The sequence below is a fragment of the Corythoichthys intestinalis genome, chromosome 11 (assembly GCF_030265065.1).
Source record: "Corythoichthys intestinalis isolate RoL2023-P3 chromosome 11, ASM3026506v1, whole genome shotgun sequence".
NCBI classification, from domain to species: Eukaryota; Metazoa; Chordata; class Actinopteri; order Syngnathiformes; family Syngnathidae; genus Corythoichthys; species Corythoichthys intestinalis.
The window spans coordinates 30,831,778-30,849,420 of NC_080405.1; the positions used below are offsets into that span (position 1 = coordinate 30,831,778).

At 37.9% G+C, this 17,643-nt stretch overlaps 1 protein-coding gene across 2 annotated transcripts in view; it reads left to right on the forward strand.

The window, feature by feature from the left end:
• kdrl (kinase insert domain receptor like) overlaps positions 1 to 16,367 on the forward strand; it is a 106,675-nt gene extending 90,308 nt beyond the window's left edge. For both annotated transcript variants that reach the window (XM_057850340.1, XM_057850341.1), the window contains exons 25-30: positions 566 to 665; positions 10,505 to 10,610; positions 12,398 to 12,522; positions 15,362 to 15,440; positions 15,523 to 15,626; positions 15,757 to 16,367. In XM_057850340.1, the coding sequence (XP_057706323.1) occupies positions 566 to 665; positions 10,505 to 10,610; positions 12,398 to 12,522; positions 15,362 to 15,440; positions 15,523 to 15,626; positions 15,757 to 15,925 (683 nt within the window). In that variant the 3' untranslated portion in view covers positions 15,926 to 16,367. The remainder of the gene's footprint in view (positions 1 to 565; positions 666 to 10,504; positions 10,611 to 12,397; positions 12,523 to 15,361; positions 15,441 to 15,522; positions 15,627 to 15,756) is intronic.
• Positions 16,368 to 17,643: the final 1,276 nt, after the last annotated feature.

Below are 17,643 nucleotides of genomic sequence, written 5' to 3' on the forward strand. Positions count from 1 at the left end.
TATCTTACAAGTGCTAGGCATTGACCATGTTTTGAGTAAAAATTCGGGCGCGAAAAAAAATCAGTCTGAAAAATTCTGTCACAAAAAAATCCTTCAGTGTCAAAAAATTCAGTAGGAAAACATTTCAAATAATTCAATTGCAAAAACCCACAAAAACATTCTCTCACAAAAAAATTCTGTCAAAAGAAATTCAGTCGCAAATTTCAGTCACATAAATGAGTCAGGAAAATTTAGTCGTTAAAATAGTTGGAAAATTTATAATGCAAAAAAATTCTGCCGCAAAAAAACTCGGCAGCAAAATTTAAGTCGCCTAAAAATTCAATTGCAAAAATTCAGTCACAAACAAAAATAAGTCGCAAAAGTTCAATCACAAAAAAAAAAAAATCAGTCTTTAATCAGATGTTGAAAATGAATTTTTTGAAACTGAATTTTTTTCAACTCAATTTCGGAAAAATTCTTATTAAAAAAAAAAAAAACATAAGTTGCACTGGAGCATAGGTAATTTTTCGGGGTAATTTGATCAGGGAATGAACGAAGGCTTTCCGTGACTCGTGTTATCTTTTAGGAGCGTCGCCGTACCCTGGCGTCCAAATTGACGAGGAGTTTTGCTGCAGGCTGAAAGAAGGCACCAGGATGAGAGCGCCGGAGTACTCCTCATCTGAAATGTGAGTTTTCATCTCAATCTCCCCTTTTTTCTGTGTCAGTGTTGTTTTTGGCAGCCTTTTTAATTTTTGCCTTATTCTTTTGGACGAAAATACTAGTTTTAGTCATTTCAAAATGTGTTCCTATTCGTGTAATTTTAGTCAACGAAAACTCAAACAACTTTCAAATTTCGTCGATAGTCCCTGACAACAGTCTTGTCGCTTATCCATTTTGTAGAAACAATTGCTAATAACCTGACTTTTAATTATTCAATCGTTTTCAGGAAATGGCTCATATGAAAGCTAAGACCCTCCCAAATGATGTTGAATGTACAAAAATATATTTCGTTTCACTGAAAAAAGATTTACCATTTAATGAAGACATAAAAGTCAAATTTTGGCACGACAAAAGTTTTGTCGCCTACAGAAAGTAGTGTGAAAATTGAACAAAAAATGTACTTCAAATACAAAAATATGTTACATAACATAAGCTAATTAAGTAGTGGTGCTGTGAGATTCAAATTTAATATTTTGTATGACTTCCACGGGCTTGAAGGACTGAATCCATGCGGTTCAGCGATGATTCTTACAATTCATTGATGAAGTCATCAGGAACATCAAAGAAAGCAGTCTTGCATGCCTCCCATAGTTCATCAACATTCTTGGGTTTCATCTTCCATGCTTCCTCTTTCATTCTGTTCGTCTGGTGACTGGGCTGGCCAGTGTTGGAGGATCTTGATCTTCTTTACCTTGAGGAACTTTGAGGTAGATATTGAAGTACGCAATGGAGCACCATCCTGCAGCAGAATTTGTCCCTTTTTATGGTTAGGAATGTAACAGGCAGCCCATGATTTTGCCACCACCAAACTGCACTGTTACGTGGCAAAAGGTGGATTTTTCAGATGAATCTTCCATTGAATTACACCACAATCACCGCAAATATTGCACGAGACCTACTGGAGCCCGCATGGATCCGAGATTCACTCAGAAAGTTTGTGGTGGCAAAATCATGGTGTGGGGTTACATCCAGTATGGGGGTGTGCGAGAGATCTGCAGGGTGGAAGGCAACATAGTCTGAAATATCAACAAATCTTAGCTGTGATAGTATCACGTATTGTGAATTTATGACGGAAACTATGGCAAATTTTCATCTTGTTCTCATTGTGAATTTATGACAGAAACTATGGCTAATTTTCATCTCGTTCTTATCTCATCAGACGACAACCGGCATCCATCTCTTTATGTTTTAGTCTCCCGAGACACGTTTTCAGTACGTCATCGTGACGTCATAGTCATGAAAAAAATTGTTCGTTGACGAAATATTTTCGTTATCTTCATCGTTGACAAAAACAACACTGTTCTGTGTGTCAGCTGTCACAAGACGGCTGGTATGGATGTTCATGATGAACAATCGCATCCAGCCCCTCCTAGGTTGTTGTTGTTGTTGTTGTTGTTGTGTTTCTTCAGTGGGGCAAATAAGTATTTAGTCAACCACCAATTGTGCAAATTCCCCTACTTGAAAAGATTAGAGAGGCCTGTAATTGTCAAGATGGGTAAGCCTCAACCATGAGAGACATAATGTGAAGAAAAAAAAGAAAATCACATTGTTTGGTTATTTCCAAATTAGAGTGGAAAATACGTATTTGGCCACCTACAAACAAGCAAGATTTCTGGCTGTCAAAGAGGTCTAACGTCTTCTAACAAGGTTTAACAAGGTCTAACGAGGCTCCATTCGTTACCTGTATTAATGGCACCTGTTTTAACTCATTATCGGTATAAAAGACACCTGTCCACAACTTCAGTCAGTCACACTACAAACTCCACTATGGCCAAGACCAAAGAGCTGTCGAAGGACACCAGAGACAAAATTGTAGACCTGAACCACGCTGGGAAGACTGAATCTGCAATAGGTAAAACGCTTGGTGTAAAAAAATCAACTGTGGGAGCATTTATTAGAAAATGGAAGACATACAAGACCACTGATAATCTCCCTCGATCTGGGCCTCCATGCAAGATCTCACCCCGTGGCGTCAAAATGATAACAAGAACGGTGAGCAAAAATCCCAGAACCACACAGGGGAACCTAGTGAATGACATATAGAGAGCTGGGACCACAGTAACAAAGGCTACTATCAGTAACACAATGCGCCGCCAGGGATTCAAATCCTGCACTGCCAGACGTGTCCCCCTGCTAAAGCTAGTACATGTCCAGGCCTGTCTGCAGTTCGCTAGAGAGCATTTGGATGATCCAGAAGAGGACTGGGAGAATGTGTTATGGTCAGATGAAACCAAAAGAGAACCTTTTGGTAGAAACACAGGTTCTCGTGTTTGGAGGACAAAGAATACTGAATTGCATCCGAAGAACACCATACCCACTGTGGAGCATGGGGGTGGAAACATCATGCTTTGGGGCTGTTTTTCTGCAAAGGGACCAGGACGACTGAACTGTGTAAAGCAGGGTTGCCCAATCCCGGTCCTCGAGAGCCCCTATCCAGCTTGTTTTCCATGTCTCCCTCCTTTAACACACCTGAATCAAATGATCAACGCATCAGCAAGCTCTGCAGCAGCCTGATAACGATCCTGATTAGTTGATTCAGATGTGTTAGAGGAGGTAGACATGGAAAACAAACTGTATAGGGGCTCTCGAGGACCGGGATTGGGCACACCTGGTGTAAAGGAAAGAATGAATGGGGCCATGTATCGATAGATTTTGAGTGAAAATCTCCTTCCATCAGCAAGGGCATTGAAGATGAGACGTAGCTGGGTCTTTCAGCATGACAATGATCCCAAACACACAGCCAGGGCAACAAAGAAGTGGCTTCGTAAGAAGCATTTCAAGATCCTGGAGTGGCCTAGACAGTCTCCAGATCTCAACCCCAAAGAAAATCTGTGGAGGGAGTTGAAAGTCCGTGATGCCCAACGACAGCCCCAAAACATCACTGCTCTAGAGGAGATCTGCATGGAGGAATGGGCCAAAATACCAGCAACAGTGTGTGAAAAGCTTGTGAAGCATTACAGAAAATGCTTTGCCTCCATTATAGCCAACAAAGGGTACATAACAAAGTATTGAGATGAACTTTTGGTATTGACCAAATGCTTATTTTCCACCATGATTTGCAAATTAATTCTTTAAAAATCAAACAATGTGATTTTCAGTTTTTTTTTTCTTCCACATTCTGTCTCTCATGGTTGAGGTTTACCCATGCCTCTCTAATATTTTCAAGTGGGAGAACTTGCACAATTAGTGGTTGACTAAATACTTATTTGCCCCACTGTAGTTTCAGCGTTGTAAGAGTTAATATGCCAATGTTACTGTATGCTCAATTGAAAAACAGTTCATTTTTAAAGAAACACTGGTTCGTCGATCGCCGTCAGTGGCAGCTATTAGGAATTAAACTGCCACCACTTTTCACAGAAGTAAAATCAAATTATGATTCAACTGAAAAAGTATTTTACTACAAAAGCTGACAGTGAAAAACTTCTGCGTTGTTTTATGAATCACTTTGAGTCCAAGTATTTGTACTTGAAAACCACTATCATTGCCTTTTGGTTTCATAATGACTTAATATGAAAAGCAGATGTTGAGACAGAGTTGCGCTCTCCTTTTCAGCATTCCTGTCTTAACAGGTGGAATCTGTCGCCTGCTTGCCAAAATGTCACATGAGGAATGCTGAGTGTAGCAAATGGGAACTTTTCACATTTTATATTTCCGAGCCGATGAACAGTAATTCATCTCTTAATCGTGATAGAGGGTTGCCCCAATTCTGCATAAATTTCCACCACAAGAACTCAGGGATCAAATGCAGCTTTAAACGCACGTGCGTTGGATTAACCCCGCTGACACTAGACGCATTCGTCAAGATATCTGCAACTTATATCTTTGTATTAGAGAAATTCTTGACACAGGCTAGTCTGCGTCAGCATAACGGTAAAGAGGCCACCAGGGGATAACTACAAATACATTTACTGGCCACTCCGCTAAAAGTGTGGCTTCAATAATAAAATTGATGGCCTGGCCTCGATAGTAATGTCGTTATTTAGAGCAAGGGTGTCAAACTCATCGTTGTTCCAGGCCACGTTGTATTTCTGGTTTCCTTCGGATGTCTGCCAATCAGGCCACAACCGCCACAATCCATCAATTAAACGACAAACTCATTGATTTTCAAATTAATCGACAACTATTTTGATAGTCGATAATCATTTTGACATTATAATCTTCAAATCAAATCTTTCATTTTTTTTTATTTTTTTTTTAGCTTTTATAGCAAATATACTGTATTCTCAAGTTTTTATCTATTTATTTACATATATTTAATTTAGAAAACATACAAAGATGCAAAAACTGTGGACATTCTCATTCATTTTTTAAACACAATTTAAACAGATTATTTTTTTTAAGTTTGTAATTTCTTTTAAATTCATGTTTTTTGTTTGAAAAAAAACAAGGAAATCAGTAAATATTCTTTTTGTGTTTTATATTAGAAATGGGTAAATATATCTTCTTTTTAATCTTTTTTAATTAGATTTTTTTTTTTCAAGAGGACTGAAAAAAAAACTAAACATTGTCTGAATTCTGTCCTTTCATTGAGGACGGCTCAAGTTAAATTTAAACTTTATTTTATTTAGAAACATGAAGTGGAAGCACATAATTTACTTTTGTGATGCCTCACAAAACAACGCGCCGGGTCAGATCTGGCCCCCAGGCCGCGAGTTTGACACCTGTGATTAATGTCTTTCCCTTAAATTACAAATCATGACATTGATTTAATTTAATAATTTAAAAATAACTAGGGCTGTCAAAATTATCGCGTTAACGGGCGGTAATTAATCTTTTTAATTAATCACGTTAAAATATTTGACGCAATTAACACACATGCCCCGCTCAAACAGATTAAAATGACAGCACAGTGGAATGTCCACATGTTACTTGTATTTTTTGGAGTTTTGTCGCCCTCTGCTGGCGCTTGGGTGCGACTGATTATATAGGCTTCAGCACCCATGAGCAGTGTGTAATTATTGACATCAACAATTACAACTAGTTTATTTTTTGATTGAAAATTTTACTAATTTTATTAAAACGAAAACATTAAGAGGCGTTTTAATATAAAATTTCTATAACTTGTACTAACATTTATCTTTATCATTTAAGAACTACAAGTCTTTCTATCCATGGATCGCTTTAACAGAATGTTAATAATGTTAATGCCATCTTGTTGATTTATTGTTATAATAAACAAATACAGTACTTATGTACAGTATGTTGAATGTAGAGCTGAAACGAATACTCGAGCAACTCGAGTTACTCGAGTTTAAAAACTGATCCGAGTAATTTTATTCACCTCGAGTAATTGTTTATTTTGACAGCTCTAAGCATCACGTTTTGCTCGGACTACTTTTAATGCGGGACAACGTGCTGATGTCACGTGCGTAGAGGAAGAAGCAAAAAAAAAAAAAACTTACTGCAGCCGACAGCCGACGTTGCTAAATACTAGCCCGCACATGCTACCTTAGTTGCAGGTAGCTTCTGATGAGTTTCATAGAGATCACATGTACGTTGAACTAGATGCATAATGACAGACTAGGCCGCGTCTGGGCAGCGTTAGCAAACAGCCGCCATCTTAAAACAGTAGAGCGCCAAGCGCTAATAAATAAGATTAACGTTACTGTCACTACTAGCTCACGTAACGTTAGCCCTGCGGAGGCAGCCATGCGTGGCTAATATGTCTTACATACAGGCTTTAACATAACATAGCGTTGTGGAGTGATGAGGGTGTAAAATAAAAACTCAATAATGCTAACTATCAATTTTAGCTCAGTAGTCATTGCTGGATAAAACACCAAGTAGCACTAGTCCCTAATGTGCTCCAATACAGCCTGTATCATACATTTATTTTGAACACTGCAAAAACTCAAAATCCTATCAGGACTTACAGTTTAGACCAGGGGTGTCCAAACATTTTGCAAAGGGGGCCAAATTTGGTGTCTTAAAAATGTGGGGGGCCGACCTTGGCTGACGACCTTTACGTAGAACACTATATTTAAGCAAATTTTAGCAAGTCATTTTGTGTGTCACATTTGCTTTATTATTTTTTTAAATTACGTAATAATTTCAACAATCTCGCAACTAGCCTTGTGGCGTTCTCTTTCGACTCTCGGGCTTTTGCGAAATACTGCTGCTGTGAAATTAAACTCTCTTCAAGTTGCTTCAAGTTGCTTCACTTTCTCTGTAATCTTCCCTGTAATCTTGTCGTACATGTCAGCGTGTCTTGTTTGGTAATATCGCCTCACATTGAACGCTTTAAAAACAGCGACTGTTTCTTAGCAAATGAAATAGACACAGCTGTTGCGTATTTTAGTGAAGAAATAGTCCAATTTCCACCTATCCTTGAAGTGTCGGCCTTTCGCAGTCAACTTTTCTCAGTTGATTGTCGCCATTTTAAGAAAATTGGGAGTAAAGGGTCATACGGGGTAATGTTGCTTAGAGTGCTGCTACCTTTTAGTGGGTAAATGAGGAGCAGCATTTAGTGTGTAAGCTACTTCATATGCTGGTGGCAGTACTGCTGACCAATTTATTAAGTCTGTGTGTGGGCCAGATAAAATTGGTTTTATGACAGTGGCTGGGGGCCGGATGAAATTTGACCACGGGCCGTATTTGGCCCCCGGGCCTGACTTTGGACATGTCTGGTTTAGACTAACTTAAAACTTAACTAGAACTTAAAAATGGCTTGACACAAATAGAAATTCAATTGAAAAACGTGGGGAAAAAATCCTAACTTTTAAGTGATGTGTGTTATCAAGCGTAAAGGCATTTTTAGGTGTATATATACTTTTTTAAAAAAATTAAGATCTAAAGGTTTTTTGAGTGAAAGCAGTGAATTAAGTCTTTTTTTTATTCTAGTTACATCTGAGATGCAATTGTTGGCTGTTTTCAACAATATACATCAAAAATAAAGACATTGATTGACTGAAAATGGTTCAAGATTAAATGAAATGTCTTGTTTTCCCATGTATATTTACAATTGCTCTTCACCTAAAAATATATTTGTTTTATCCGATTACTCGATTAATCGATAGAATTTTCATTCGATTACTCGATTACTAAAATATTCGATAGCTGCAGCCCTAGTTGAATGTATATATCCATCTTGTGTCTTATCTTTCCATTCCAACAATAATTTACAGAAAATCATGGCATATTTTATAGATGGTTTGAATTGCGATTAATTACGATTAATTAATTTTTAAGCTGCAATTAACTCGATTAAAAATTTTAATCATTTGACAGCCCTAATAATAAAATAATAATAATGCAATTGATAATTACTATACTACCGTTATTATTTTCATTTTAATGTCAAAAATTTTTTTTATCATGGTTATCCCCTAGCCAAAATTTGTGAGGGCGCCATAGATACCTCAGAATACGATACGATTTGCGATTACAAGGCTATGACAATCATCTGATGATATATCGATACAACCGTTATTGATACATTGGACTGGAAATCAAGCTAGGATATTCTACGATACTATTCAATTCAATTCAATTCAGTTTTATTTGTATAGCCCTAGATCACAACAATGATGTCTCAAAGGGCTTTGCAGAGGCAATATGATACACAATCAGAAACAGCAAATGAAGCAACAAAGATGAATAAATAAATTCAAGTCCTGGGTATCCCCCATCCTTAGACCCTCCATGTCGGCAAGGAAGAACTCCAAAAACTCCAGTCTTCGGGAGAAAGATGAGAAACCTTGGGGAGTACCACAGTCAGGAGAGATCCACTCCCAGGACGGATAGACAGGAACCCCTAGGACCGCTAATGGGAATTAGCAGGCGAAGTTACAGTCCGTAAAGATGCAGTGGAGTAAAGGAACAAGAAGGGGTCCATCTAGCCAGATGAGACGGGGGTAGCCACGAGGACGTCCATCCAGCTTGGGGTCCGGACAGTCAGGAGGCTGCAGCTGAAAAATAGCCCCGGGGGAAAGGGGACACGGGTGACTAGTGATGAAGAGACTAAACAACTAGACATTAACATTGTAAAATAGAAATAGAGTATTATTAAAGAGAAAAAAAACAACTGCTAACTCTTTCAGTGCCATTGGCGATGCTAGACGTCCAATCATCCTTCTACTATCAATTTAAATGCCATCGCTCCAACTTATAAATTGGACGTCTAGCTCCGTCATTGGCAGCCAAACAAGTTAAAGGCGCTATGAGATACTACAGAAAGTGACTTTAAAATGATAGCAGACCCAAATCCATCCAAAAAAGTGAAAGAAGTGGGTTATTAATGAAATTAGATCCCAATGGCGTACTGCAAGCAACACGTCACTTTTGCTCATTAATATTCATGGCGTTAGCACTTGTTGCTAGGCGGGTCAACCTCCCATTTGTCCCTAACAGTAAATGAATGGAAATAGCGTACGAAGGAGATGTTTACTGAGCTAAACCTAGCAATTTTGTCCGAAAATGATGTCCCTGGTGCCAAATTCACTGGTAAAGGTGTGGAAGAACAAACAAATGTTCAGTTAAAGAGATGAGTGTTGAGGGCTGAAAAAAACAGAAAATAGAGCCGACCTAATCCACAGTTAGCTTTTTTATCGACACCTTTTTCTTGTGTGCATTGCCTTACGCTACTGACAGTGACATTCTCCTGTTTCAGCAATCTACGCTTTACCACCATATGCCCTATCTTTCTTATATATTATATCCTCTGGTTGTCTTAAGTCTCTGACCGTTCTTGGGGGCAATTTATATTGCCATTTTTGTGTAACGATCGCAAATGCTACTCAGTGACAGCCAACGAACACTTCTAATTTTTTCATTAAGAACAAATCTTGATTCTATAATTTATTTACACTTCCCCCTTAATAATTTTTTTTGTTTGTTTGTTTGTTTTACAACAGACAAGGTAACAGTAGCAGTCGGATGCCATTTTAATTTTTTTTCCAGGTCATTCATTGTCAGACAGATGCAGCATGGCAGCAAGTAAAAATATCAAAATGGCTTACCTCTTCGTCCTCTGCAGGGCTATGGCCCCCAACAAAATGTTTACTGCATATGAAATGTGGATGGTTTCAACTTGCTGGCGTTAAACTGGTCTTTTGGACACCCGCGCAAGTTGATCCGTTCTTCACATTTTTTCCTCCAAGATTTTGGTTTCAGAAAACGTTCATGTCGTGATGTCTAGAGTCGTTTCCACAAGTTCCATAGCAGCAGTGTTTTATTGGCATGTTCTTTTTTGAAAGACTAACGGAGAAAACAAGCAGAAATAAAACGGATTGTATGCGCAGGCGTGTCTATAACGTCCCAGTTCCGCGTTATGATGGCGACGTCACGGTAAAGAAATAGCATTCTTGTGGTACGCTATTAGTCTCCCTTTCTCAGATGCCTTAGTCTCTCCCATTAAAAAAATCTCCAAACAGAAGATGATGTCACAGCCAGAATGAGCTGCAGATTTTTGTAGTCTGTTAGCATGTTATCCATAGGCTTTCTATTCTCTTGTTGCTAGGTGATTGTTCTGTCAATCTGTCATGCCGTACTAAAAAGCACAGCACTACAAAGCTAGAAATTATAATCAATTCTGGTTATGAGACAGAATTGATGAAAATATTGGGCATTCCCTAATGCATTGTTTTGGATGGAATAACTATGAAATGGAAAAAGAAAGGTTTGAGTGCCAAATTCATTTTCTACATGAAAAATGACATTGGTGAGGGGATTATTTTCATTGTTTAATGTGGTTACCATTTCAAAGCACCTATGGAGGATTTTTCGTCATAGGAAAATAAACTGTTTACTTTTTTTGCACTCAGACCTTAAGCCAAATAGATGTTCTTACATGACTTATATGTTTTAGATATCAGACCATGTTGGAGTGCTGGCAGGGGGAACCCCAGCAGCGGCCCACCTTCACCGAACTCGTGGAACAGTTGGGGGACCTTCTTCAGGCCAGCGTGCAGCAGGTACGGAATAACAAAGTCATCATTTTACCCGGTTAACTCGTTGGCTGTTAGTGACAGCAATAGACGTCCTATCCATTTGAAGTGGGAGGGTTAGCACTTAGCAACCAACCCTCCCACATCAAATTGTTTGTCAATTTAATAAATAAATATAACTTTTAAATTCAATTTTGTTTCGGAAAATGTTTCATTTAATTTTTGTTGGGTTTTTTAAAAATATATAATATTAATACACTGATCCCTCGCTAGTTCATGCTTCAAACTTTGCGCCCTCAGCCCATCGCAGATTTTTTTTTCAATGAAAAAAAAATAAATAAATAAATAGAGATGAGCTGTCCCAATCCCTCCTGCTGGTTTTCTTGGTCTGGCAGTACACTGGAGTTGCTTATTAAAGTTAACGATGATTGACAGACATAAAGGTTTAATCTTGGCAGAGATGGTTGGAAGCCGACACTTCAAAGCGCCACATGCGTCAATCATCGTTTAGCTTAAACGGTTTCTGTGGCAACTCATTGTGTGTAAGTGAGCAGCTTGAGTGGATTTGAGTGGACTTAGTCAATGAAGCATTTAATAAAGACAAGCATTTTTCTACTTTATTGTTTAAAAATAATTTGGTGGGGCAGTAACATGTTTAAAACTTATGATTATACATTTGAAGTGCTCAAAAAACATTTATTAAAATATATAAATCAACTTTTTTTTAACTATACTTTGGGGAAAAAAGTGAAAAAACATGTCATATACGTATCTCTTTCCAATGTTAAATCTGAATAAATACATTGGATTTTTTGGGGGGAGGGGGGGGTTATTCTGGTCCCCATTAACCGCGAAAAACAAGGGAACACTGTAATACATTTACTTTTTAATAGAGTTTTCAGATAATCACTTTTTAACCGATATCCCGTTATTGTCCAACTCCAAAAATCCACTACCGATACCAAATGATACTGGTACGTGTAGACTTAACAAATAGTGGCTAATTGTATTGTGATGCCCGAACGGATGCTTTAATAATGATACATGTAACAACTTCAAGGTTTTCCAAATAAACATTCTGTGAAAAATAAGACTTCAACTTATAAGCATAACTGCTGTGATAAGCTGCAACCAGCCCTTGTACAAAGGCAGAAGGCTTCTACATTCACTTTGAAGGCAACGGGCATATTGGCCCAAAACCGATGCTGATATTATCTGATATCATTTTAAAATGCTTTTATCAACTCTACTTCTTAATTTTAATATCTCCAATCAAATGTTAATTTGTAATTCATCATTTTATTGTTAATGACTATATTCACAAACAAATTGCTTATAATTTTATAATTTCATTTTGTAATGTAATTTTATTTCACACATTGAATAAAAAATATTTTTAAATGATGTGATGTTAAATGTTATGAAAAAAATACAAACACAATACTATTAGTGGTAAATTAAAAGTTTTGATTAAAAGTTCATTTGAAATCAAACATTTTAATTTACATTATTAAAAAAAACTTCTTTTCGTTTATTTCCTTCGTCATTTAGTACTTTTTTTTATATTTCATTTATTATTAAATATTTGATGAATATCTCATGTAATTTTATTGTTTCGTTCATTTTGATGAAAAATAATGGCAATTTTATTTTAATTGAATTGCTTTTATGACATCACTTTTATTCAAAACTTGACTTTTCATTTTTTGCTTTTAATTAATTATATGATATCATGTTTTATTTAATGTATATTTTGGGGGATTTTTATTCCATATTATTACATTCTGTACTAACTGTTTGTGTGGGTGCTTCAGGAGGGAAAACACTACATCCCCATTAACACCGCCCTGCTAGCCAAGGTGGGAGACACGGGTGTCGACGCGCTACCGCGAGAGACTCCCAGCCGGCCCCTTTCACAGCGACACTCAGGTGGAACCTGGTAAGAAAGCCATGTCTAGGCCCTACTTTTGACTTTTAAGCGCCATAAACTTACGTTCATTCGCCCCTCCCAGTCAAAATGAATTGAATGTGTAGCGTCGACAATGGCACTAAAGTATGAGCAGCCAGTCCCCTCAATTTAAATGAAATGAATCACTACAGTTGTCAATGATAGGCAAAGAGTTCACTTAATTTTTTAAAGGTACTTAGAGATTACTTCCTGTTGATTTTGGGTCACTTCCGGTACATTTTGTCGCTATCTGGGGTCACTCCCTGCACATTTTGAATCCTTTCCTGTTTATTTTAGGGCACTTCACTGGTAACTTTCTGAGGCTTTTGAGCAAGGGCGTAGGTTTGCATAGGGACGGTAGGAACATAACACTACCAACTTTTCAAGATGCTCGAATTGTCCCCACCAACTTTTAAGCAACCTTATTTGCATTATATAATAAGTTCAGTTATATAGGTAGTTTAAATTGTCTTCCCTTAAGTTGTAAGGATAGAATTGACCCTGCCATTATTAAATGAAGTACTTTCATTATGTTCAGAATGAATGTGCTGAATGTGCCAGTCCATTTTTTCACCCTTAAACGCACGTTTGATTGGCTGATGACGAGAACCCCCACATTCACACAATACCGGCAGAAAGACATGTCGACATGCCGCCTTCTCCGCCCCCTTTGAAGTGGAGGGATATTAGACGTTTTTTTCGGCTAGCAGCAGCAGCCACTGTTAGTAATGTAAAAAGACGTAATTGTCTTGGAAGTGGGGAACACACCACTAATTTTGCTACCGAAACTCTGACCTGCCATAGAGTTAGCATAACATTAAACTGTGTGAACTTGCTAACCTGTAAAACTCGAGTAGAAAGATGCTTAGAGGTGTCTTTCTGTACGTTTTATACTGTTAACATTAAATCAACTGTGCATTTTGTGTATTTTTCCCTAATTAAAATGTATGTATCTTCTACATCATTTGAAGAAATATTTTTATTTTTATTTGCAGCCTGTGCACATTTTTACCCCCCCCCCAAAAAAAAAAAAAAAAAAAAAAAAAAAAACCACTGTAAATTTTCTTTATATGGAACAAGCATTTTGACAAATGACTTTCTCCCATGAAAAAAATTTTTTTTTTCAATTTTTACATCAGATCTAGCTATATTTGGGAAATGTACCCAATCGGTTTGGTTTAAATAATGTCCCGTCCCCAGATAAAAGTGTACATGCAGGTTATGCTGTTATATATTCCCTACCAATGTTGAAATAAAACCTACGCCTTGCTTTCGAGGCATTTCCCGGTCACTTCCTATTGATTTCGGGTCACTCTCTTTTGGTCTTGCTACATTTAATGGTCATTTTCTAATGATTTGGCTTTACTGGGTCACTTTTGGTTACAGTTTAACAGACCGTTTTAGTAACTTACCGTTAATTTTGGAGCAATTCAAGGAAGTTGTTTTTGTCAAAAATTAATGGCAACCAATGAAGAAAACTTTGAACGAGTTAATAACATAACATTAAAATTGGGTTTTTTGTTTATGTTGTATTGACTAATCCAAGCAAAACAACCAGATGCACCCCGTCCGCCATTGCTGAAGTGTGCTGCCTGCAGCACACAGCCAGCAACAGTTAACATTACTATGAGGAAATACTCTTGAATGCCTATGAAACAATAGCCACGTTTACATGGAGCCAAATATTCCAATTGCAATCAGTTTAGATGTTCAAACCGAATAAATGTGTTCCATATAAACACCTCATTCGGAATGAACAGGCCCAAACCGAATGAAATTTCATTCCGTTTCACAGGGGTGGAATATTCCTTTTCCCAAACCGATTAGAAGTAAAATTATATCATGTAAACAGGGAAGCGGAATGGTGTCTGGTTGCGTTCTTTCTGCACATGCGCCGTACTGACGTGGTGACGTCACTTGGTGACGTAAGTAACGTCACTTGCAACATGGCTTCCAAGCACACGCACAGCGCACCTAATTGGAGTCCGGCGGAAAGTTTATATCCATGAATCCCTCCACCAGCCCACACAACTTTTTAAATGAACGGCGTGTCATTCTGAAGTTTTGTTTCCACTCGAAAAGTTAAAACAGCAGCTGATCTGACGATCGATCTCCATGTTTTGCAACGTGACGCTTTGTTTTGATTAATCTGCACATGTCAGACGGCAGTTGTCAAACGTCCTTTCGGAATAAAGGCAGACACATGTAAACGCTGGATTGGAATAGATGAAGTGACATGTAAACAGCTGATCTGAAATTTCCATTCGGAATTATTTGAATCGGTATGAATAAAAGTCAGCATGTAAACGTGGCTAATGTATAGAGTTTGGTTACAATTAGCAAGCTAATGTAACTAGTCACAGTTTTCCATGTTTTCCCAGTTTTTAGTGATGGGTTATGGAAATAGCATGCTCTTATTTCCATAACCAAACTACTCACTAAAATCACATATAACATACCTTCATTTGTAACTGGAGGTCACTGTCGAACATCATTAATCCAACTTGACATGTTGCATAATTTGGAAACGCACATGAAATCGGTTATCAGCATTGACTGACGCTGGACTGCGACTGAGGTGTTTAAACACCCCAGTAATGGTGGCCACCACAAGAGGGCGACGTACACAAAAGTAAGACTAGTCAATAGAAAATGGTATTGAATATTTTATTGAGGGGCGATATCGAGTTGAAAATCTGGTATCGTGACAACAGTATGTTTGAACGCATTGAGTTGGATTGAACTGTTTCAATAAATCAGACCATCTTAAAATATTATAATAGAATATTCATATTTTTTTATATTTATTTAATCTATTTCCATGCTTCAGGAACATTAAGATCCGACCGGCCAGTGTGAAAACCTTCGACGAGGTCACCTGTGACGTTGACGTCCAAGGGGCGCGGCAGGTCAGCTTAATCCGTCCAGGTCGGCCCTCCCGCTTCAAAAGGATGGCAAAATGATGATAAAAATGGTGATGATGTGTAACAGGGTATACACTGCGACAGCGGAATGGGCCTTTCATCCGACAACATCAATACGCTCAAGAGGCTGGAGTCGCTGGCCGGACGACCTTTAAGCCTCATGGCGCTAGCGTACGTATGCGGGTTTAGCATGTCAACTTGCAATTGCTATTCAAGTCAAGCTCAGGATAAAAATATCATGCTACAGACATAAAATATTTTACAATATCTTGTAACGTACATTTTTGTGATTGATGTACAGCAAGAAAGTCACAAGCAAGAGCAAAGAGTCGGTCCTGAGCCAGCCCGATAAGAGCATCCCCCCTCTGGACTTGAGTCTGGATGACTCGGCGCTGGACGCCGACCTGGAGTGTCATAGCCCGCCGCCCGACTACAACTACGTGGTGCGCTACTCCACGCCGCCCGTCTAGCTCAGGTTAGGGAACGAGTGCTCCAGGAAGGATACGGGAAGGAGAAGCTGTGAACGCGAGCGACCGGTCGCTGGCTTTCGGGTGTTTATTGCGAGCGAAAACTGGCTCAGGTATTTCAGTCCAGCTTTTCTACTGTGAAATGACTCCACAAGATCCCACCACCAGGAAGACGCATTCTCAACTCATTTTTTCAGGAAAAAAGTTGGAACGATATTGTATTTCATGTTTTTTTTTTCTTTCCAATTTAAACAGTTAAAAAGATTTCACCTCAAGATTGCAGAAAACACTACTTTTGTCTAAATGAAGCTCCTCAACTCACTTCGACATGGATCATTGGCAAGAAAAAAATTCTGGGAGGGTTGGCAGTGACTAATCATGTTTCAGTGTCATTGACGGTGATCGACGTCCAATCTGACTTCAGCTAAAAAAAAATTATTTTTTTTCAGAAAACTTTTTAGTTTATTCAAGCAAACAACTTTATTAAAAATGTACAACTTTCTTAAAACTATCTTATTTTCAAATTAATTCAGTTTTATTCTTAAAAAACATAAAACTTTTTTTCCCCTCAACGTAGAACTACAAATTATTAAAGAGATCCCTGGATAGAAAGGCTTGTAGTTCTTAAAATATCAACGTTATTATGAATTAAAATAATTTAATATTGAAACCCTTCTTGATGTTTTCATTTTTATACAATTTTTGAAATTAGTTCAACTAGTAGGACGCCATTGTTGTTGACGTCGCAGGGCGGTGACGTCACATGGTTACGCTGCCGGGCTTCCAGAGTATAACTAGCGACATAAACATGTCATTTGTTCAACCCTTTCAATTTGAACCCGAGAGGAACATGAATGAGAATGACACCACTGTCGATATTTCATTAAACGAGCAGCAAAAGCAAAATGACCAGGAAAGACAGGATGAGACGAGAAGATAGTAAGGGGAAAAAAACGGTGTTCTGCCAAAATGTGCTACAGCGGCAAAACGTCTTGCAAGAGCCGAATTTGACACCCAAAGTACTACCGTGCGCTTTCAGCTTGTTTTTTTCAGATGCATACAGACAGAACATACTAAAAAAAAAACACACACAAAATACTTCAACGTAGTAACATCAAATAAGGGTGGTTTAAATATGCTATGTGACTAATGTGGTCAACAGATCAACAATCTACTTTAAAGCTACCGCAAGAAAACCAAATGCTTAAAAGTATGAGAGGGAAACACATGCAAAAAGTCTTATGAGGCAATGAAAAGGTAATAAAAGACTCAATAAAAACACTAATTGTAAGTACTTACTGCTTTTAACCAACGTGCGCATGTGTTGGACGTCTCGCCGCATAGAAGGAATTGCAGTAACCCCGTAGTGTTCGTCTAGTGACAGTGACGAAGTACGTCATCACCCCGAGCGTCCATTGCGAGCATAAAACATGGCGCCCTCCGTAGGTCAAAACATGTACTAAATATTATAGCTTTTTAAATCAATGGCAATATTTTATGTGTTTCTAATAACATATTTTAGTAAAAGAGAAAAATTGTGGCTTATTAGAGCCTATAAGTCTTTAGGTCCGAGGTTCCCTTTAAGGAAGCAATTATTTTCCTGGAAAATAGAACTTAATGACTTTTCCTCAAGCAATGGACAATCATTTTCTAAATGTATGCAATTTCTTTTTAAAAACATGATTTTTTTTCTTTCAGAAATACTATAGAGAATCATTTAC